Genomic DNA, 22,148 nt, shown 5'->3' with positions numbered 1-22,148 from the left:
CCAGTATTCTTGGCTAGGAAATCCCACGGACAGGGGAGCCTGGAGGGCTACAGTTCACGGGATAGCAAAGAGCTGGACACAATTTAGTGACTAAATAACAACTCAGCCTTCGCTTCTTGTGGTTGGAGCAGGCCCTTCCCACACCTCTTCTCAGGAGGGCAGTTCCTCTGAGCTGCTGTGGGGGGTGTGGGGCGTGGAGGGAGCCAAGATGTCATGGCAGGGACATTGAAAGGCCCGGCCTGCCCTGGTGGGCCCTGGGGCCCCAGCCAGTGCCCTGTCCTCTGTCCCAGGAGGGCCTGAGCTGCCCCAGCTCTGGTACCTGAGACCTTCTTGGGAGGGGCCGGGTTGGGGGAACACAGAGCAAGGATGAAGGCTGGAGCCGGGCCCTCAGAGGAGGAGCAGCCTCTACATGGCTTCCTGGGCCCGGGCTGCTCTGGGTTTGCCAGGGTGGGAGGGAGCGTTAGGGACATAACTGAGAGTCTATCTCGGTGGGGGTGGGGAGTCTAAACAGTGCAGGGTCTTAGCAAGATTCTGGCAGAACCGCTATTCTTGTCTGCCTCATGCTCGCTACTCCCCCACCTACCCCCCGCAACCCCCCCATCCACCCGTCACCCCTCCTCACCCCCCACCAGCTACACACACTCCCCGCCCCTTCCCTGGAGCCGCCCTTGGCACCAGCCCCAGCAACAGGGCTCAGCTGCTTCAGGCCCTCCCTCTGCGAAAACTCACTCTCAGACAAGCACCCTGTGCCAGGCGGGCACTGCCACTGTGATCTTCTGGAGGGAGCAAGAAGGAAAACTCAGGCTGGTGGAACCAGGTAGAGTTGCTTGCTTTTCTCAAAGAGTTAGGGGAAGGTTTCCCCTCATCCTCTCTCCCTAAAATATTAATCAGCTCCTAAAAGCTTATTCCTATCCTTCTAGAGTTTCCTCTTTGTACACACACACACACACACACACACACACATGCTCACGCACTATTTTTACCAAAATGAGATGCTGCTACATATTCTATATGGTTATTTCATTTAATCCTAGGTTGTTAATATCTCTACTTTGCATTTCTGGAAAATGAGGCTCAGAAAGGTTGAGTACTTTTCCTAAGGTCACACAGCTGGTCGAACTGCCTGGCTCCACAGCCTCACTCTGCGTTCTGGGCATCATCACCTCTGGATGCAGAAGGCGCATTTGGGGGCTGCAGAGCAGGCGCAGCTGGAATTCTGGGCGGAGGCCTGGTCTGCCATTCCCTTCCGCTGTGCTGTGATACTCAAGCCCTGGGGTCAAATTCCAGCCCCACCGTCCTTGTTAAAGCTTTTCAAAAGGGTATTCTATCGCCATTTAATTGTGGCTCTGCCCTTGAAGCGGGCTCCCAGCTGTCTATAATAGACAGCTTGACCTTGAATTTCTGTCTCTGGAAGCCCAGGAGATAGAGGCTGCCCTGGGAGGTCTGGAACCTGGGCTCCTCCGCAACGGTGGAACCTCGGCACTTCCTGCCTCCCTTACCTTGATCTCCACTTTTCTGAAGTTCCTTTCAGCCCCGAGGTAAGCTCCTGACTCCTTTCCTGGCTACTGTAGCTCGCTGGAGAGGGGCGGGGCGGCAGGGGGCGGGAAGGGGGTGGTGGAGTCAGAGGAATAGGGTTCAGGGCAGCTTAGTGGTCTGGAAGGAAGTGGGAGTTTAAAAACAGGTTCTGGACCCCTTAGAGTGGGGTCCAAATCCTGAGCAGGACCTATGCAATTGTGCAAGGCCCACGCTCCCAAGATTCCCAACTGGTTTTACAGCCTGCCATCGCTGTCTTGAAATTCTTAATTTTCTGAGTAAGGGGCCCAGCTTTTTCCTGTTGCGCTGGGTCCCACAGATTGCACAGCCAGCCCTGATACCCGTTATGAGCCATGTGCCCTTGGCAAGTGACTTCTCCTCATTGATCCTCAGTTTTCTCATCTGCAAAATGGAGCCATGTTTCCACCTTTTGCAAGGATTGTGCTGAGAATTCAAAGAAAGACTCCAGGCCAAGAGGCAGGCAGCAGTAAGACCACAGCAGGCGTCGTGCCCTGGAAATTGTGGCTGTCTTTCTATAGGGCTCTGTGGGGTCCTATATAGTCGTGTCGGACTCTTTGCGGCCCTTTGGACTGTAGCCCCCAAGGCTCCTCTGTCCATGGAATTTTCCAGGCAAGAATGCTGGGGCAGGTTGCCATTTCCTTCTCCAGGGGAATCTCGACCCAGGTATCGGACCTGTGTCTCCTCTGTCTCCCACATTGCAGACAAATTCTTTACCCTCTGAGCCATCCAGGAAGCCCCATCTGTATGGCCAGACAGGGAGAAATATCTCTGGAGCCACATGCCGTCCGTCTCCCAGTCTTGTTCACGGGTGGGACATTTCAGGTCAAAGATAAAATCCTCCCTGGGAAGTGAATGGTCCCACCACCTGTGCAACCCCCCTGCCTTTGGCTATATTGGGTCAAGGGGTTTAGGGCCCTGTGTTGCTGGGAGATGAGGTTACAGAGGCGTGTGAGCCTGGGAAGAGATGAGGGTCTGGTGAGGCTGTTCCAGCAGCGGCTTTCAGCAGAAGGTGGGTCAGTCATATGCCCTAAATAAATGAAGGCTTGATGCCCAGGGGTGGGGGCGCTGATGGAGCCTCCCCCAGGGCCACCTCCCTCAGTCTATATCCTTGGAGGACCCCATGTCCCAGCAAAACTCAACCTTCCAGATGCTTCTAGAATCCCAACTTCATAGCTCAGCAATTTCCCAATGGTGAGATCTTGGGCAACTTACTTAACCTCTCTGGGCCTCAGTTTCCCCATCTGCAAAATAGTAGTTAAATGACCCCCCACGTGGGAAGTGCTTACAAGTGTGCCGAAAGCATTAGACATTGCCACGGCTGGCCTGCCCGCCTCCCCTCCACTCTGAGCCCACCAGCAGGCTCTGAAATGGCAGTCTGGCCGGGCCTCTTCTTTAGCTGCTTATCGCCTTCAGGATAAAGCCCATACTCCTTATTCCATCTTCTCTGAGCCTCCGTGCAGTGAGCCCTGCCCAGGGTCCATTTCCCCTTCTAGAAGTCAACAGACTCAGGATTTGCCCTGGGAAACCTTCAGCCCCCTCGGCAGAGCCCATGATGTGACTGTCAGTCAAGCCAAGGGGCGGGCACATGACGCAGGCTCAGCCAATTGGGCACATTCTCTAAGGACTTAGCCTCTTAAGGATGGAGAAGCTTATGGAAAGAGGTTGGAAGGATTCATTTGGGAAGTTATACCCTGAGTTGCTGTTGTCTGGATCTCCAGGGCTGCCCTGGGACCTGGTCCTCTCTGAACCTGGCTCTTCAGCCTTTCTTCCGATTCTGTGCAATCCCTCACAGCCTCTCAAGGATGTCCTCTTTGTCCAGAGTGGCCCTGTCAGTTTCTGTTGCAGGCATCCCAAGGTCCTGGTGGAGATGCTCTGGATCCTGCTGGCAACTTCCCTAGACATATCCCGGCTTTGACCTTCAGCTTTTAAGGATCCACCTACTGTCATCACAGGGCTTCCGTTGTGGCTAAGTTGGTAAAGAATCTGCCTGCAGTGCAGGTGACCTGGGTTTGATTCCTGGGTCGGGAAGATCCCCTGGAGAAGGAAATGGCAACCCACTCCAGTATTTTTGCCTGGAGAATCCCACGGACAGAGGAGCCTGGCGGGCCACAGTCCGTGGGGTCATAAGAGTCAGACACGACTCAGCCACTAACCCTACTGTTCCCACAGCCCATGTCTGCCACTATGTGTCTCTGAACATTTGTCTCTGCCGGTCCTTCTGCAGGAAAGCCCTTTCCACCTTACTTCTCCTCACTCATTCTTCTTCTTTTTAAAACTGAAGTATAGTTGATCTACAATGCTGTGTTTGTTCCAGGTATACAGGAAAGTGACTCAGTTTCCCATATGTATCCATCTGTTCTAGCTCAGATTCCCTTCCAATAGAGTTATTACAAGAACTGAGTCCAAAAAAAAAAAAAGAACTGAGTCCAGTTCCCTGTGCTAGACTGTAGGCCCTTGTTATTATTTTATATATAGTGGTATATATTTGTTAATCCCAAACTCCTAATTTATCTCTCCTCCTCCTTTTCCCTTTGGTAATCCTAAGCCTGTTTTCTATGTCTGAAAGTCTGTTTCTGTTTGGTAAACAGTCAGTTGTATATTTCTTTAATTCCACATGTAAGTGATGTCTGCCATTTGTCTTTCTCTGACTTACTCCACTTGTTACAATCACCTCTAGGTCCGTCCTCATTCATTCTTATCTTCAAGAACCGCCTCATACATGCGTGCCAAGTGGCTTCAGTCATGTCCGACTATTTGCGACCTTGCGACCCCATGTAGCTCGCCAGGCTCCTCTGTCCATGGGATTCTCCAGGCAAGAATACTGGAGTGGGTTGCTTTGCCCTCCTCCAGGGGATCTTCCCGACCCAGGGATCCAACCCACAGGTCTTATGTCTCCTGCGTTGGCAGGTGGGTTCTTTACCACTACCACCAACTGGGAAGCCTAATTACCATCTCAGACACTGTCAAAACTGGGGGCACTTCCTCCGCCCCTCCTCCACACGCAGGCCCCCACCCCTAGGCCTGGCTCTGACCCTCTGGGCAGCCCCGGGGCTTCTCCCCCTCAGCACCAGCAACCCTTCATCTGAGCCCAAGGCCAGATCCAGGTCCACCTCTGTTTCTCGGTTGGTCTCAACAAATGCTTTCTGGGCTCCAGAACCATGGAGGGTCAGATAGCTCCCTTGGGATCTGCTCAGGGACTCATCTGCCAGCTAAGACCGAACCCACTGCCTGCTGATGAAGAGTCATGAGGGGAATGCTGAGGAGTGCAAGCTGGGGAATTGTCCCAGAATAACAACGAGCCCAGCTCCTCTGGGTTGGCTGTTGCCCCATTCTCAACCTTTGGTCCAGAGCCTGCCCCAGCCTTAGTCTTAGCCCCAGCCCCTGACCAGCTCCAGCCACAGGCCTGACCTCACACCCTGCCCTCAAGCCCAGCCCTGTCTCCGCACCTGCAGAGCCCCTCCCCTACCTCTGCCTTCACTGCAGCCCCTTCTGATGGTCTCCCTGGCGAGACCCTCCCAAGCTGCCCTCTGCAGAGCCTCTGCTCTGATTGAATGGGGCCTCCAGTGGGGAAGGCCTGGCCAGACAACTGGGCAGTGAATGGAACAGGTGTATCAGAGGCAGGCACCATGCCCAAGTCCCCGCCAGTGACGGAGGCCCTGCACCAGGTCACAGGGCTGAGCATTAGGCAGGGGCAGGGCCAGGACCAGGTTTAGGTCCAGAAGTTTCCTTCTGTTCCCCCACCTCCCCTGCTCCAGGCCAAGCTTCCTCCTTAGCCTTGAGGGGTTTGGGGAGAGAGGGGCTGAACTCTCCATGGTTGCTGACTATCCCACCTAGGGAGGTACCCAGGCTATAGCTACCCAGAATCAGGTTAAAGGAGGCAAAAAGGGGAGTCCCAGGACAAGCCAGTAGGATTTGGGAAGCTTGCAAGGTAGGGGTATCAAGGAAGATCAGCCTTGAAAGAAGGGTAAAAATAGCCTAAGTCCACCCTCCCCCCAACCCTGAGGTCACCAACGCCTCTCCACCCCTTCCCCTGGGGAACTGAATCGGGGAGCAAAAGGCCCCCAGGACCTCAGGGAATCAGGCCCTCCACTCCATCCCCAGGTGAATCCTGCAATAGACAACGTCATGAGAACGGAAGCCAGCATTGTGATGTCACAGGTTGGCAATGGCTTTGTGCTCCCGGAGCTGTCGAGTGAGTCAGCCAGACCCCTTCCTCTTCCTTGTGCTCATGGACCCCTGTCTGACACTGGGGGCTGGAAAAGTTGACCAAGTAGCCCCTCCCCTTCTCACCCTGCTCCTCCCATGTGCTGGCCTGGCCCAGCAGGTGGCCAATGAATGGCATGCTTAGGGAGATTGTCTTCTTTTAGCCGTAACTAGCAAACCAGACTTAGGTGAGTGGCCCAGGAACTCTTTGCAAGGCTGTGTTGAAACTGCCTGTTAACTAGGCCACCTTCCCAGCTTGACTGTGAGCTTATTCCAAGTGTCTACCTCGGTCTAGCTCTATGGATGCCCAGAGTATATGATGTCAGTTGAATGCATAAATGGTTGGCAGGATGGTTGGGGAGAGACAGATGACAAAGGAGCCTCCTCCCTCTGTGGGTTACTCTCTGAGCCTGCCCCAGCTCTGCCCCCTTGGACTCTTTCCTGAATGCTCTTGGAAACCAGCGTATGTTGGAAGTCCCAGGCATCTTGGTGCCCATGGGTCTTGACGGTCCCCGTTATGGTGTGACAGCGGCAATGTTGCCGCTGCAGAATGGCACCTTTGGCCCCTCCAGAGCCGACTTTGAATTTTATAAAACTGGAGTCCAAATCAGCCCTACTGTACATCCTCGAGCTGGCCACAGGGGTCCCCTCTGAACCTCGGTTTCCTTTTCTAGGAAGCAGGACTGGAACCTGACTTCGGAGGACCGTCAGGAGGACTGGAAGAGAAAGCTACTGCCTTGACTATTGTCGTGGACACCCACCTCCTTCCTGCCTGGCCCACGCGGCCCCATCGTCCAGAGTCGCCCAAGGTGGTGTGGCGGCGATGCCGGCGGCCAGGGACGCAGGCCAGGAGGCTGGCCCGAGTGATCCCGGCAACAAGGACAGGGACCTGCAGGTGCTGTTCCAGGAACTCTGCCAGCTCCAGGCTAAGTACGAGTTGTCCCAAGCCCCGCTGTGCCCCGGGCCCTGGCCCCAGGGCCACCTGCGGTGGGCTAAGCGGCTGAGACTGAGCAAAAATGCCTGAGAGAGCAATGGAAAAATTCCTCAGGGCAAGGAAATGGCCAGGGGCTGGGGGATGCCTGGGAGTAAGTCAGGAGGGGTAGCTGAATTGTGAGTAGCGAGGGGTGGGGGCGCATAACTTCAGGCTTTGGCTGGTCCCAGGCCCTGCACAGGCTCAGTCTCCCAGCATGAAGGCAGAGCTGTGGGTGGCCATCCCCATGCACCTGTCAACTCAGCCCTTCCAAAATCAACGTGCGAGGCTGCTGCCCAGGCTCCAAGCAGACGCCCTGGGTCCTTGCCCAGAGAGGCCCTTCCATATCAGGCTGCCCACGAAAGCCTGAATTGGGTGCAAAAGGATGCATCTGTGAGTGATTTTTTGGAGAGAAGGTCCAACCCATCCATCATACTCTCACAGGGCTTCCAACCCCAACAATGTTTAGCATTGTGGCTCACCCCACGTGGTATTTGCAGAGAGGAAGACCATTCTTTCTTGCATTTTTCAGGATGGTGTGGATGAGAAAATAGGGTCTGAGATGCAGAGTGGCTTGCCCTGGGGCACTCAGCGGTCACTCAAAGATACCTACCATGGGCCTGTCCCCGTCCCCCTCTGCCCGCTGCCCTTGACTGCTGACCTTGAATGGGCCCAGAGCAGGAGACTCATCTTGCTTGGTGATGACCTTGACTGTCAAGCATGGCTGGGCAGTCACATGTGGCCATCTCCCCTCTGGGGGCTCTGGGGCCCCGACCTCAGATGCGCTGGGCATCCCAGACCTGGTCCCCACCTTCCTGTGAGGAACTAGTTACCCCTGTTACACATGGCCCACCCAGGTAGACAGGTGAAACCCCTGGCCAGATCATCAGCTAGTGGGGACTCAGGCCATCTGCCACCTGCTCAGCCTGCAGGAGGGGCTCCGTAGACCCCATGCCAGAAAGTTTCAGCCTTGCTTTTCCCCCAGGTCTCCTTTCTTATGGCCTGACCACAGGCATCTGTTTGACCTGTCTATGACTCAGTTTACTCAGCAATAAAATGGGGGTGGAGAGACGCAGTCAGTGGCCCACTGATGGGGACAGTGACTGGTCCAGCCCAGATCCACATAGCTCCAGAGACGGGCCCTTGCCAGGGGTCACGGCCTGGGGGTCTCCACACCACGTCCTCACGTCTGGCTCACTCTACAGGCAGAGGAAGCTGAAGAGGGAGGTGGAGAAGCACAAGCTTTTTGAAGACTATCTGATCAAGGTCCTTGAGAAAATCCCCAAGGGTACGTATAGAGCTTTCGCAGAAGGCCTGTCCTCTCTGCGACCACCTCCCAGCCCGGGATCCGGGCACGTGTGACTCCAGTGAACCTCGAGCTTACCTGCTGCATGGGAACCCACAAGAACATTTCACCGTGGTCGAGCCAGCCTGGCCACCAGCCGTGTGACCTGTGTGGCAAGTCCTCAGCGTCTCTGTAGAGTGAGAACAATGAGAGTTCTGTGGCCTGGATCACATTTCATCATCATGTACTGGGTTGGCCAAAAATCCCTCGGGTTTTCCTGTACCATCTTATGGGAAACCCCAAATGAACTTTCTGGCCACCCCCAAATCACAGTGCCTGATGTTCAGCTAGCACCCAGGAAATGTCACCTATTGTTATTATCTCATTTGTCTTTGGTTTTGCTCTTAGGAGCTAAAATTACAGACATCTGAAATGGATTTCTGTGTTTCGTTTGATCGTGGTTTGCGCCAGAATCCACTGTGATCAGTGCTGGAAACTTGGTAGGAAAGGGAAGGGAAGTCATAGTTACATATTTGTATTATTATCATCATATTATTATCATATTATTGTGCCATCAATAATAAAATAACTATTATTGTTTATGAAATATTTACTCTATGCTAAGCTATAACTCCTCCTTACGAGGTGCCAGGGCTTCCCAGGTAGCTTCCCAGTGGTAAAGAATCTGCCTGTCAAAGAAAGAGATGCAGGGGGTGCAGGTTTGGTCCCTGGGTCAGGAAGGTCCCCTGGAAAAGGAAATGGCAATCCAGTATTCTTGCCCGGAGAATCCCACGGAAAGTGGAGCCTGGCAGGCTACAGTCCATGGGGTTGCAAACAGTTGGATATGACTGGGTGACTGAGCAGGCATACACATAGGAGCTTCTGGGAACTGTGTTACCCAGGCTCAGAGACGTTAAGAGACTTACCCAAGGTCACCCAGCCAGGAAGTGGTGGAGCTGGGTCTCAGACTTCGGTCTATCTGATTTCAGAGCCACTGTGCTAAGTGCTCTGAAGCTGTGGGAGCCCCAAGGACTCTGCCCTGGAGGTCAGGGAAGGCTTCATGGAGGAGGGGGCCACTCATGGAGCTCAAAGTTGTTCAGCAAAGGGGACCAGCGTTGCAGGCAGAGGGAACAACACAAACGTAGGCTGGAGCCCCGCGTGGTGGGTTTGGGGCTGGTGAGTTCCAGTGTGCTGGAACACCGGGGCCTGGCAGCGGCTGCTGCGAGGTGTGATTGGAAGGTTGAGCAGAACCAGAGAGCCTTGAGCACCGAGCCAAGAAGGGGTGCAGGGCTCCGGGCCGAGCACAGGTCTTGATGTGGACCCAGTGCCCAGGGCTGCTGCCAGCAGCCTCCTAGGTTGGAGTCTTCCTAATTCAGCCATGCAACCCTGTTCGACCCACCTGGAAGGAGCAAACACCAAGGCTGGGGCCTGTTCGCTCAGGGCAGCAACGACCCCTGTCCTCTTCCTGCAGGCTCCCCCAGCCAGCAGTTTCTCCTGCGGGTTCCAGGGGGGTGGGGCAGGGCGTGGGGAGTCTCCTGCCTCATTTGACAGCGATCCAGAATCCTTGCAGCCATTCAAATGCTGAGGCTTCCCCTGAAGGGACAGGAGGTGGCTGATGGAGCCTTCTCAACTCTAGGGCTCCAGCTGACAGCAGCGGTCCCCCACCCCTCCACCGTGTGAGCATCACTGCAGGGGGCTGGTAAGCGCTGGGCATTCTGTGCCCACCCATCCTGCCACGCACTGTCTCTGTAGGCTACAACCAAGGGGAGGAGCCGGAGGAAACCCCGGTGGCGGCCATGGTGGAGCACTACGGGAAGCTCTTCGCAGTCAGCCAGGACATCCAGAAGCGTCTCGAGGCCTTCCTCCAGATGAACCAGGCCGTCCACAAGAGTCTGGAGTCTCTAGAGGAGGGCCAAAGGGCTCTGATCCCGGTAACAGCTGCCTGAAGCCTGGCTCATCCCCCTGGGCAGAGAAGTGGGGTGTAGGCACCCACCGCCCTCTGCACCCCAGAAGGCTTAGAGCAGGGGTGGGCAGCTGGGAATCTGGGTGGGGCTGTCACTCCAGAGCCTTGTTCTGAATCCCTTTCCCTCCGCTTCTGCTGGGTGTCTCCCCTGGAAAATTCAGCTTATACTTAAAAAATAATCTTTGTGGTAGAAAAGTCAGGAGTGCTAGATTCAGACAGACTGAGGTTCAAATTCTCCTTCAGCCTCTGACTAGCTGCATGACCCTGGGCACAACCATCTCTGAGCCTCAGTTTCTTCAACTGTGAAATGGGGCAATACAACCTAGCTGGTAGGCAGTTGTGAGACATCGAACAGAAACTGTCTCAGAGTAAATGCCCCCAGAGGTCATCTCTCTCATATTTGGTTTATCTTCTAATAAATTCAACTTTTACCCCAAGGGATGGGCATTCCATGCAGAAGAAACTTCCTGGCAAAGGCATGGCATGATGAATTTTTGTGCTGCAGCTGGGGCTTGGGGACACGAGGACAGAGGATAGGGATGTGGAGAGGGAGAAAATAGGAAAAGAGAGGCTGACCGGTTGGTTGATTCTTGCGAGGACCTGGCTTGGAGTTTGCAGCCAGACTCTGCCCCCTAGTGGTAGCACTGAAAACCTACACCATCTTTTATCTTTTTATCTTTTTTTTTTTCCTTTGAGGAAGTTCAGTTCAGTTCAGTTGCTCAGTAGTGTCCACTCTTTGTGACCCCATGGACTGCAGCACACCAGGCCTCCCTGTCCATCACCAGCTCCGGAGTTTACTCAAACTCACGTCCATTGAGTCGGTGATGCCATCCAGCCATCTCATCCTCTGTCGTTCCCTTCTCCTCCTGCCCCCAATCCCTCCCAGCATCAGAGTCTTTTCCAATGAGTCAACTCTTGGTATCATGTGGCCAAAGTACTGGAGTTTCAGCTTTAGCATCATTCCTTCCAAAGAACACCCAGGACTGATCTCCTTTAGAATGGACTGGTTGGATCTCCTTGCAGTCCAAGGGACTCTCAAGAATCTTCTCCAACACCACAGTTCAAAAGCATCAATTCTTCAGCGCTCAGCTTTCTTCACAGTCCAACTCTCACATCCATACATGACCACTGGAAAAACCATAGCCTTGACTAGACGAACCTTTGCTGGCAAAGTAATGTCTCTGCTTTTTAATATGCTATCTAGGTTGGTCATAACTTTCCTTCCAAGGAGTAAGCATCTTTTAATTTCATGGCTGCAATCACCATCTGCAATGATTTTGGAGCCCAAAAAAGTAAAGTCAGCCACTGTGTCCACTGTTTCCCCATCTATTTCCCATGAAGTCATGGGACCAGATGCCATGATCTTCGTTTTCTGAATGTTGAGTTTTAAGCCAACTTTTTCACTCTCCTCTTTCACTTTCTTCAGGAAGCTCTTTAGTTCCTCTTCACTTTCTTCCATAAGGGTGGTGTCATCTGCATATCTGAGGTCATTGATATTTCTCGCGGCAATCTTGATTCCAGCTTGTGCTTCCTCCAGCCCAGCGTCTCTCATGAGATACTCTGCATGTAAGTTAAATAAGCAGGGTGACAATATACAGCCTTGACGTACTCCTTTTCCTATTTGGAACCAGTCTGTTGTTCCATGTCCAGTTCTAACTGTTGCTTCCTGACCTGCATATAGGTTTCTCAAGAGGCAGGTCAGGTGGTCTGGTATTCCCATCTCTTTCAGAATTTTCCACAGTTGATTGTGATCCACACAGTCAAAGGCTTTGGCATAGTCAATAAAGCAGAAATAGATGTTTTTCTGGAACTCTCTTGCTTTTTCAATGATCCAGCGGGTGTTGGCAATTTGATCTCTGGTTCCTCTGCCTTTTCGAAAACCAGCTTGAACATCAGGAAGTTCACGGTTCACGTATTGCTGAAGCCTGGCTTGGAGAATTTTGAGCATTACTTTACTAGCATGTGAGATGAGTGCAATTGTGCAGTAGTTTGAGCATTCTTTGGCATTGCCTTTCTTTGGGATGGGAATGAAAACCGACCTTTTCCAGTCCTGTGGCCCCTGCTGAGTTAAGGGACACTGTGAAAAGCACTTAACATGCTTTATCTCATTCAAATCTCACCCCAGCACCCCAAGGTAGGTGCTTCTATTCCTAGAGCTGAGACTAGGGGAGGCGAGTGAGGTGTGCAAGTGCAATATTGGATCCCAACTTTATTGAAAATTTTAATATTTTGCTCATCGTACATTATTTTTTGCATTAACTTTGATTTTTAAAAACATTGCATTAAAATATTGATATTAATTCTGAGCTAAGTGTTGCGCTTTAGTCCCAGGCAGGCCATTTTTCTCATTTTTGAAGTAAGGAAACTAGGGCTCAGAAAAGTGAGGAGTCATGTATACCCCGAGTCCCCCAAAACATCCTCCCGGGGCCTGGTGTGGGAGTGTGCCCAGCGCAGCCTGTGCCCCAGAGGCCTTCACAGCCTTATCCCTGACCCAGGGTCCTCCCAGCAGCCCCTGCAGCTGGAAGGGCCCAGACAGGTGGTTTTGCTTATGGAGACTGAAACAGGGTTCTAGGAGCTGAGCTGGGATTCAAACCCCAGTCGGCCTGAAAAGTGAAAGTGTTCGCCACTCAGTGGGGCTTCCCTGGTGATTCAGAGGTTAAAGCGTCTGCCTGCAATGCGGGAGACCTGGGTTCGATCCCTGGGTCGGGAAGATCCCCTGGAGAAGGAAATGGTAACCCACTCCAGTGTTCTTGCCTGGAGAATCCCATGGATGGAGGAGCTTGGTGGGCTACAGTCCACGGGGTTGCAAAGAGTCAGACACGACTGAGCGACTTCACTTTCTCTCTTTCATGTCTGACTCTTTGCGACCGCGTGGACTGTAGCCTGCCAGGCTCCTGTGTCCATAGAATTCTCCAGGCAAGAAATACTGGAGTGGGTTGCCATGTCCTCCTCCAGGGGATCTTCCCGATCATGGGATCGAACCTGGGTGTCCCACATTGGAGGCAAATTCTTTGCCACCTGAGCCACCGGAGAACACCTAGACATACCTTCCCCTATGTCTCCTGGTGCTTTGAATGGCTCTGACCCCCCCAGAACTTTCTGTTCCCTGAACTTTCCACTCCCCACCCCCATCCTCGCTCAGACCGTCCTGAGCACTGAGCTCCTGGACCAGGCCCAGTGCAGACGCCCCTGGGGAGGGTCTGCTGCACCAAAGTGACCCAACCACCCTCACCGCAGCGCCTCAAGATCCGGCTGTGCCAGCTGCAGAGGAGGTGTCACCGCAAGCAGGGGCAGTGGCAGCAGCTGGCACACGGGGTCACCCACCAGAAAGACATGGGCAGCTGTGAGGTGAGCTCAGTCCGCTGGGTGGGGTGGGGGTGGGGCAAGAGCTGGGGGCTGCTGTCTCCTCCATAATATCAGCCCCCAACACACACACACACACACACACACACACACGTATCGCTTACCCACTTCTCCCTCGTGGCTTGTTGTTGTTCAGTTGTATCCGACCCTTTGTGACCCCATGGACTGCAGCACGCCAGGCTTCCCTGTCCTTCACCATCTCCCCGGGTTTGCCCAAGTTCATGTCCATCCAGTCGCGCTGATGCCATCATCCATCTCTTCCTCTGTCTTTCCCTTCTCTCCTTGCCTTCAGTCTTTTGCAGCATCAGGGTCTTTATGAATGAGTCAGTCCTTCGCATCAGGTGGCCAGACTAGAGGAGCTTCAGCTTCAGCATCAGTCTTTCCAGTAACTATTCAGGGTTGATTTCCTTTAGGATTGACTGCTCTGATCTGGTGGCTATTAGTTGTCAAAGGGCTTCTCTAAGATGAGGCAGATGCTGAGGCCACAGGCCGTTAAGGTAGCTGGGATGCCCCCATTCAGGCATGTGCACTCCTAAATAATGTGATTCTTATTCATATTCTATTTCACCTTGGAGAAGAGTGATGCTCAGAAAGAATAAGTCAGGGCTGAAGTCAAGGGACTTGAAGCTATGGTTTTCCCAGTACTCATGTATGGATGTGAGAGTTGGACTATAAAGAAAGCTGAGTGCCGAAGAATTGATGCTTTTGAACTGTGGTGTTGGAGAAGACTCTTGAGAGCCCTTTGGACTGTGAGGAGATCCAACCAGTCCATTCTAAAGGAAATCAGTCCTGAATATTCATTGGAAGGACTGATGCTGAAGCTGAAACTCCAATACTTTGGCCACTTGGTGTGAAGAACTGACTCATTTGAAAAGACCCTGATGCTGGGAAAGATTGAAGGCAGGAGGGGAGGGGGACAACAGAGGATGAGATGGTTGGATGCCATCATTGACTCAATGGACATGAGTTTGAGACAGCTCTGGGAGTTGGTGATGGACAGGGAAGCCTGGCGTGCTGCAGTCCATGGGGCTGCAAAGAGTCGGACATGACTGAGCGACTGAACTGAACTGAAGTCAGGGGCCAAGATTTCTGGGTTTAATCCTTTGAGCTTCTCTTTTCTGGGCTGGGGAATGTGGACTAGTTACCCTCTGAACACCTCCTGGGTCCTCCCCATGCCAGAGTCTGCACCCTACTAGCCTCGGGGTTTGCTGGGAGGAGGTGGGGAAGCCAGGCTGGGGAACAGGGCAGTGCTGGGCGCACTCCATGTGGGCAGGATGCAGTCGGTGAATGTGGACCTTCTCAGGCCCCGTGGGAGACTAGTTTGGAAGACACGAGCATTGGAGTCCATGGGCTTCTACTCCCAGCCAAGCAGCCCTGAGGGGGAAGCTGGATCGGCTGCAGTTTACAGAGCCTGTTCTGGGTCTTTCTCTTCAAGGTGGGAAGCAAGGAAGCCACAGCTGATGACGACTCTGAAGACCTGAAGTGTGGGACTCTGGAGCTGCCCTGAGTGAGGAGCCCTGGGTTCCTCCATGTCCCCCCCAAACAAGCCCGTCCGTTGGGTGTGGACCTCAGATGTCCCCAGCTGGGAGGACCCTCTGGAAAGCCAGTCCATCCTGTGTCCCTCTTTGCAGGGGAGGATGCTCTGGCTCTGGGGAGTGGAGGGACTCGTCCCAGCCCCTTTGGGTGTGGAGCACAGACCAAGATGAGAAGGTAGCTCCGGGCTCCAGGATGCCTATCTGGCCTGAGCGAGGTGGGGAGAGGGGGCAGGGGATTCTAAGAGGGTGGCCCAGCCTGCTCACCTTCCTGCAGAACGAGCTGCTCAACTACGTGCAAATGGCCATCAATGACATGGTCCAGCAGTGCTGCTCCTCTGCCCAGGCTGTGCCCAGGGGCATGGGCCTCTTCTCCAAGCTTGACCTGATCCAGGTGAGGACTTGTGCTCCCCAGGAAGGCTTCAACCTGAGCCTGTCCTGGGCCTCGGCTCTTGGTGTGTCCGTGGTGAGCTGCCCTGTTGGCCCTTCCCTCCCTGGCTGCATGGTGCCTGCATGTGTGCAGTAGGGTCTTGGGGTCTTTTTTAGCCTCTCAACAAACTTGTAGTGAGCACCTATTGGTGCTGGGTCAGAGAGTTACAAAGGAACTCCTGCCCTGCCTGGTCTTAATGTGTAGTCCCACTTTGTTACATCATGTACACACACACAAACACACATGGGGTACACACTCATATACATAGTCATATGGTCTCGCCGAACACCCTGTAATATCCATGAAACATACACTGACACACCTGCAAACCAACACACCAAGATACTCACAGATGTGGTCATATATTTGCACAGGGAGGGACATTTCAGTGACTGAGGGAGCCTCAGTGCTCCCGATGAGCACTGATGAGCTCCGGATGAGGAGCGAGGGGTCCTCATCTTAAACTTCAGGCTCTCCTCAATTGCTGAGCTTTGCTGCCTTCTCACTGGGAGGAGGGTCCCCACCCCCATCAGTCATCCCCACCCCCATCAGTCATAATGCTGATGCCGCAACAGTGGAGGTCAGGTCATCAGACTGGCTTCCACCAATGACAGCATACCTTGTTTTAGTTTTAATAATATCTTTAATGAGATATACTTCCAGTGCCCTAAGATTTACCCATTCAGAGCACTCACTTCACTGTTTTCAGCACAGTCAGAACTGCACCATGATTCATAGTATCTCATTCCTGAATCCTTTTGCCACTCCTCCAAATAACACATTTTGTGTCTGGTTTCTTTCACTTTGCATAATGTCTTCATTATGCAAATGTCTTCATTCCCTTTTATGACTGAATAATACTCCATTGTATGGACAGACCACTCTTGTTTATCCAGTAGGCAACTGATGGGCATTTGGGTTGTCTTCATTTGGCAGCTCTTATAAATAATGCCTCTGTTGCCCATGTTCTTTAAAAAATATTTATTTATTTGGCTGCATTGAGTCTTAGTTACAGCACAGAGGATTGTTTGATCTTCATTGCAACATGTCTGGTCTTTTAAAGTTGCAGCATGTGGGATCTAGTTCCCTGACCAGGGATCAAACCTGGGCCCCCTGACTTGGGAGTGAGAGTCTTAGCCACTGAACCGCCAAGAAAGTCCCCATGGCCACGTACTTGTGTGGACATAACTTTCTCAGTTATCTTGGGTAAATGCTTGGGAATGGAATTTCTGATTCACTCTATGTTTACCATTTTGAGGAACTGCCAAACTGGTTTCCAAAGTGGCTGTGTAATGTTACAATCCTGTGAGCAAAGTATGAGACGTCCAGTGTCTTCATATCCTTGTTAACACTCGATGGTCTGTCTCTGATAATTTAGCCATCCTAGTGGATCTCTTGCCTGGAAAATCCCATGGACGGAGGAGCCTGGTGGGCTGCAGTCCATGGGGTCGCGAAGAGTCGGACACGACTGAGCAACTTCACTTTCACTTTTCACTTTCATGCATTGGAGAAGGAAATGGCAACCCACTCCAGTGTTTTTGCCTGGAGAATCCCAGGGATGGGGGAGCCTGGTGGGCTGCCGCCTATGGGGTCACACAGAGTCGGACACGACTGAAGCGACTTCGCAGCAGCAGTGGATATAAAGTGGTATCTCATTGTGATTTCGATTTTAATCTCTCTGATGATGAATAATGTGGAACATAAACATGTGCCTATTGTCCATTTGTATATCTTCTTTGGAGAAATGTCTACTCAGATCCTTTTCCCATTTTTTAAACTGGATTATTTGTCTTTTTTATTGTTGAGTTGTAAATATTCTTTACATACTCTGAATATAAGTTCCTTATCAAACATATTATTTGAAAATATTTTCTCTCATTCTACCAGTTGTCTATTCACTTTGATGATGTCCTTTAGAGCACAAAGATTTCAATTTTGATGAAATCCAATGTATATATTTTTATGTTAGTTACTTGTGCTTTACGCATCATATCTAAGAAACTATTGCCTAATCCAAGGTCATGAAAATTTATATCTAAGTTTTCTTGTATATTTGTAGTTTTAGGTCTGGGATGTAATTTTAGTTAATTTTTGTATATGGAATCAAATGGGGGTCCAATTTCATTATTTTGCATAAGGATATTCAGTTGTCCTGTTACCATTTGCTGAAAGGACTACTCTTTCCTCATTGAATTGTCTCCTCATCCTTGTCAAAAATCAATTGGCTGCAAATGTGAAGGTTTATTTCTGGACTCTTAATCCTATTCCGTTGGTCCTCACATCTGTGCTTAGCCAATACCGCACTGTCTGGATCACTGTAGCTTTGTAGTAAGTTTTATAATTGGGAAGTGCGTCCTCCAGCTTTGTTCTTCCTTTTTTTTTTGAGGTTATTTGACTCTTGTAACAGCGTGTCTTGTTTTGTGCATGTAATTTCAACATCTGTGTGGGTTTCAGGCTCAGTGTGACCAAGGCTCAATGGCACCACAAAGACCGTCCTTTCCACCCTCCCTTATTTCCCTTCAGCGCTGACTTCATCCTAAGCCGCCACTTGCTTTCCTCATTCATGGCAGGTTCAGTGGAGTAGTTTGAATTCAGGATTGTTAGTGCCTCTGGGACCTGCTGCTGCCTGCTAAGTTGCTTCAGTCATGTCCGACTCTTTGCAATTCAATGGACTGTAGCCCACCAAGATCCTCTGTCCATGGGATTTATCAGGACACTGAGGGAAGGGTGGGCAAGTCCCATGGCCTGTGTTGTCCAGCAGTGATGGTCCACAGTGTGTGAAGCTGCGTCTTAGTTGAGAAGAACTTCTCACAAGAATGTCATGGGCAGTATCAGGACCACCTTGCTCCATGGCACAGCTCACACTGAACGCCACATATTTGGCATCCCCTGGGGGTATACCTCTTTCATGTTGGACATGAATGAACATTTGAGAAAGGGCTCATTTGCCCTTTTACTCACAGTGTATTAATTTCATCTTCTTTCCAAGAAAAAGGAGGAAATTACCCAGTGATGTCAAGGGGTCCTAAGGATCTCCCTCAACAATCAATCAGTCAAGACTTATAGTCACACTCTTATGCCTGGGAAAGACTTAGAGGTAGAGGAAATAAAAGTCACTGGGCCTTTAAGAAATGAGTGCCCCTCAGAGAGAGAGGCTGTGGGCAGTCAGGATGGGCTCCTTGGAGGAAGTGGTGAGACGAGGCAACCCCATTCAGGAAGCCACTCAATGATCTGGACTCAGCCATCCACCTCTGCCACTGCTGGGCTGTGTCGTTTCAGGAAAACCACTTAACCTCTCTGAACCCCAGTTTGCTCACTTGCCAAATGGCATTAATATCACAGCCTTGTTGGGGCCCTTGTGAAAGGATGTGCCGGTCAACCTTTGATGGTGGTTTGGTGTCTGGGAAGTGGCGTCCAGGGGCCAGCGCCCAGTCAGGTGCCAGAGATTTCTTTTTCCTTCCAGGAATTCATGTTGGACAAAATGGAGACTGTGAGATTCGTCTCACTGCTTACGGGACCCATTGTGTGCTGGACAGCAAACAACCCCAAGGACCAGGGCCTCAGAAGCTACCCGAGGCCCTTCAGGAAACATTCAGCGAGTGAAGACTCAACCCCCAGGAGCCTCTTCCCCAGCACCCAGACCTCAGAGTGCTTCAGCCTATGCTGAGGCAGCCCGGGGCCTCCAGGCTGCTGGCATCACGACCAAATCCCTACCTGGTTGGCCTCTTTTCTTTACCCACCTGGGCTCCTGGGTCGGGGGTTGGGGCGGCGGCGGGGGAGGGGTTGGGGGTGGGGGTGGCCAGCAGGCGGGGGCGGGGCAGTGAGAGAGCAGAATTGGATTCTGAGGCCAGGAGGGGCTGAGGGGGCGCTGTTCCCCACATTTGGGGACTGATAGGGATCAAGGGGAGGCTTCCCTGGTAGCTCAGCTGGTAAAGAATCCGCCTGCAATGCAGGTCGGGAAGATCCCCTGGAGAAGGGACAGGCTACCCACTCCAGTATTCTCAGGCTTCTCTGGTGGCTCAGCTGGTCAAGAACCGCCTGCGATGTGGGAGACCTGGGTTCGATCCCTGGGTTGGGGAAGATCTCTCAGACGAGGGCATGGCAACCCACTCTGGTATTCTTGCCTGGAGAAGCCCCATGGACAGAGGAACCTGTCGGGGCTATAGTCCAAGGGGTCGCAAAGAACTGGACACGACTGAGCGACTAAGCACAGCACATTACAGGGATCAAGATGAGGCCTGCCTGGGACCATGGACAAGCGAAGGGGGTCGAGGGGAAGGTCCCGAGTTGGAGGCAGGAGCCAGGTGGGAGGTATCAAGCTGGAGATCTGTACCCGAAGTGAGGGACGCATTTCTCACTATTGTGAGTGGATCTGTCTGAGACCAGGGAGCTTTGGATAAATGTCTGATTATTGGGAACACAGGAGTCACAGGAGACGCCCAGAGCCACAGGATGCGTGGGAGCTGGCCTGACCCACAGCAGGGTGGAGGGAACTCAGTTTGTAGGGGGACATCTCATCACTGGCTCCCAAAAGCTGGATACCAAGCCAGTGCCTACTGCCCACCCAAGGGTCCCAGAGCTTCCTGGCATGAGTGCTACTCTCAGGGAGACCAGGGCAAGGCAATGCCCTTCTCGGGGCTGGTTTTGCCACCTGTGAAATTGGGTGTGAGGATGTCTAAGGGAGTCCCTGTTCCAGTCTGAAGTTCTTAGGTCAAGGTTGGAAAGACTTGGTCTGCATGGATGCACTGGCTCGGTGTCATTGAGCCACGGGAATAAAATCATCCCAGTGATCACCGCAGCCCCTGGGGATCTGCTGGTGCTGACTGACAGGGAAATGTTGAAAGTGCAGAGCAACTGATTTGCAGCAAACGGTGGCATGTCAGCAAGCTACCTTTCATGGGGGAGTTTCAGAAGAGATGATGCAATTCCTTCAATAAGCAACACGGGACTGATGTTCTCCAAGTACTGTTGGGAGAGATGATGGGAGGTTCGGAGGGAGGGAGGGTGGGGTAGGGCCCTGAGTAGGACCTGGCCACTAAATTAATTAGGGAAGCTGAATATAAGAAAGGAGGTGATGTCGGGTCAGGTCTTAAGAGCAGTTTGCACCAAAAGGGTGAGGGTGCTGTGGAGAAATCATCATTTCGAGTTTCTGACTCTTGGGCCTTTGGAGCCAAGAGAACATCCCACGTAGAGCTTGAGCCAGATTTCAGAAGAGAGAGGTGAGGGGAGGGCTGGAGGAAGTGAAGGAAACACAAGGCAGGGGGCTTCCCATTTGGCTGCAGCACGAAGAATCTGACAGGCAGTCTGAGATGGTGGGTGGGCTGGGGGGCCACGTGGGGTCCCAAAGTCTGGGCTGTGAGGTTTGGACTCAGGTCTGGAGGACATATATGGGAGTGTTCTGTCCATTCTGGCTGCCATAATAAAATACCATATGCCAGAGCTTCTGTGGTGGTACAGGGATTAAGAATCCACCGTCCAATGCAAGGGACACTGGTTCAATCCCTGGTCCTGGAAGATCCTATGTGTTGCAGGGCAACTGAGCCTGTGAGCCACAATTACCAAGACTGCACTCTAGAACCCGTGGGTCACAGCTACTGAAGCCTGTACACCTAGAGTCCATGCTGCCCAGCAGGAGAAACCACGGCAGTGAGGAGCCCACACACCGCAGCTGGAGAGCAGCCCTCTCTCACCACAGCTGGAGAAAGCCTACGAAATAAGGCTGCAGCTAGAGAAAGCAGCAACGAAGATCCAGCACAGCCATAAATAAGTAAATCTTTTTAAAAATACCATATGCTGGGTGGCTTAAACAGCAGATATTTTTCTCCTGGTTCTAGAGGCTGGAAGTCGATGATGAAGACACTGGCAGGTTTGGTCTGGTGAGAGCCCACTTCCTGGTTCAGCGGGTGGAACGAGTGATGGAACACCTTGAGGTCCCTTTATAAGGACACTAATCCGATCCATGAGGGCTCTACCCTCACCTGATCACCTCCCAGAGGCCCCACTTCCAACACTGGGCTGAGGATTTCAACACAGGAATGTGGGGGGACAGGAACACTCAGTCCATCACGTCCACTCCCCTCTGCTTTCTTTCTCTCCCTACATCATCTGCTTTCCAAAGAGACCTGAAGCATCTCATTAATCTCCCTGTACTGTGGGAGATCCCATGTAATGGGATCCCTGTCATGTGGGCACATGTTAAGCCAATGATTCCTAAATCTGTACAGGAAGGCTGTTTAGCATTGAGTGTGGATCCACGCCCAGAGCTTCTGACCTAGCTGGCCTGGGGTGGCCAGGCCTTGGAGTCTGCGTTTGTGACAAGCTCCCCAGTGATGTTGATGCTGCTGGTCCCAGGACCATATTTTGGGAACTGCTGCTTTGGAGGAATGACAAATCTCAAATGCCTAAGCTGGTCTCTGCTCCACGTGGAACACCAAGCCCCCCACCTGGACTCCAGTTCCCATCTGTACAATGGGGCAAGCATGATGAGGTCCTGGCATTCTGGGAGGGCCATCTCCACCCTATATGACCACCCCAGAGGTTCTGGACATAACACCCTGTTAGGGGCCCAGGGCACGGTCTTCTGGCTTTGCCCACTGGGGCTCTGTGAAGAGCTCTTGTCCTTCTGTACCCTGCCATCTGCCTGCTGTGCACACATTATGCGTGTGTTCATAGGTCGAGTTCAGATGTTTGACACACTGCCTGGGGAGGAGGGCCATCAGAACAGAGGCCTGGTATGACAGTGACCTGGTCACTACTCTAAGTTTGCAGCAGGCATCTGAGTCTTCTAGAAACTCCCAGCCTCCCCTGGGTGGACCTTGGTCATGAAATTGACAACTGGGCCCTGCATT

At 52.3% G+C, this 22,148-nt stretch overlaps 1 protein-coding gene across 1 annotated transcript; it reads left to right on the top strand.

Annotated features, from left to right (window-relative positions):
• Positions 1-1,397: 1,397 nt before the first annotated feature.
• CCDC197 (coiled-coil domain containing 197) lies at positions 1,398-19,017 on the top strand (the record flags this gene model as incomplete). Its single annotated transcript, XM_040257614.1, has 6 exons — positions 1,398-1,538; positions 6,432-6,652; positions 7,933-8,015; positions 9,765-9,943; positions 13,213-13,323; positions 18,764-19,017. Coding segments are annotated over 6 exons (939 nt in total), but the record flags the coding sequence as incomplete, so codon positions are not given.
• Positions 19,018-22,148: the final 3,131 nt, after the last annotated feature.

Source organism: Oryx dammah, unplaced genomic scaffold (assembly GCF_014754425.2).
Source record: "Oryx dammah isolate SB20612 unplaced genomic scaffold, SCBI_Odam_1.1 HiC_scaffold_16, whole genome shotgun sequence".
NCBI classification, from domain to species: Eukaryota; Metazoa; Chordata; class Mammalia; order Artiodactyla; family Bovidae; genus Oryx; species Oryx dammah.
The sequence above is the reverse complement of the archived record's forward strand: the minus strand, read 5'-3'. Positions and strand labels throughout refer to the sequence as shown.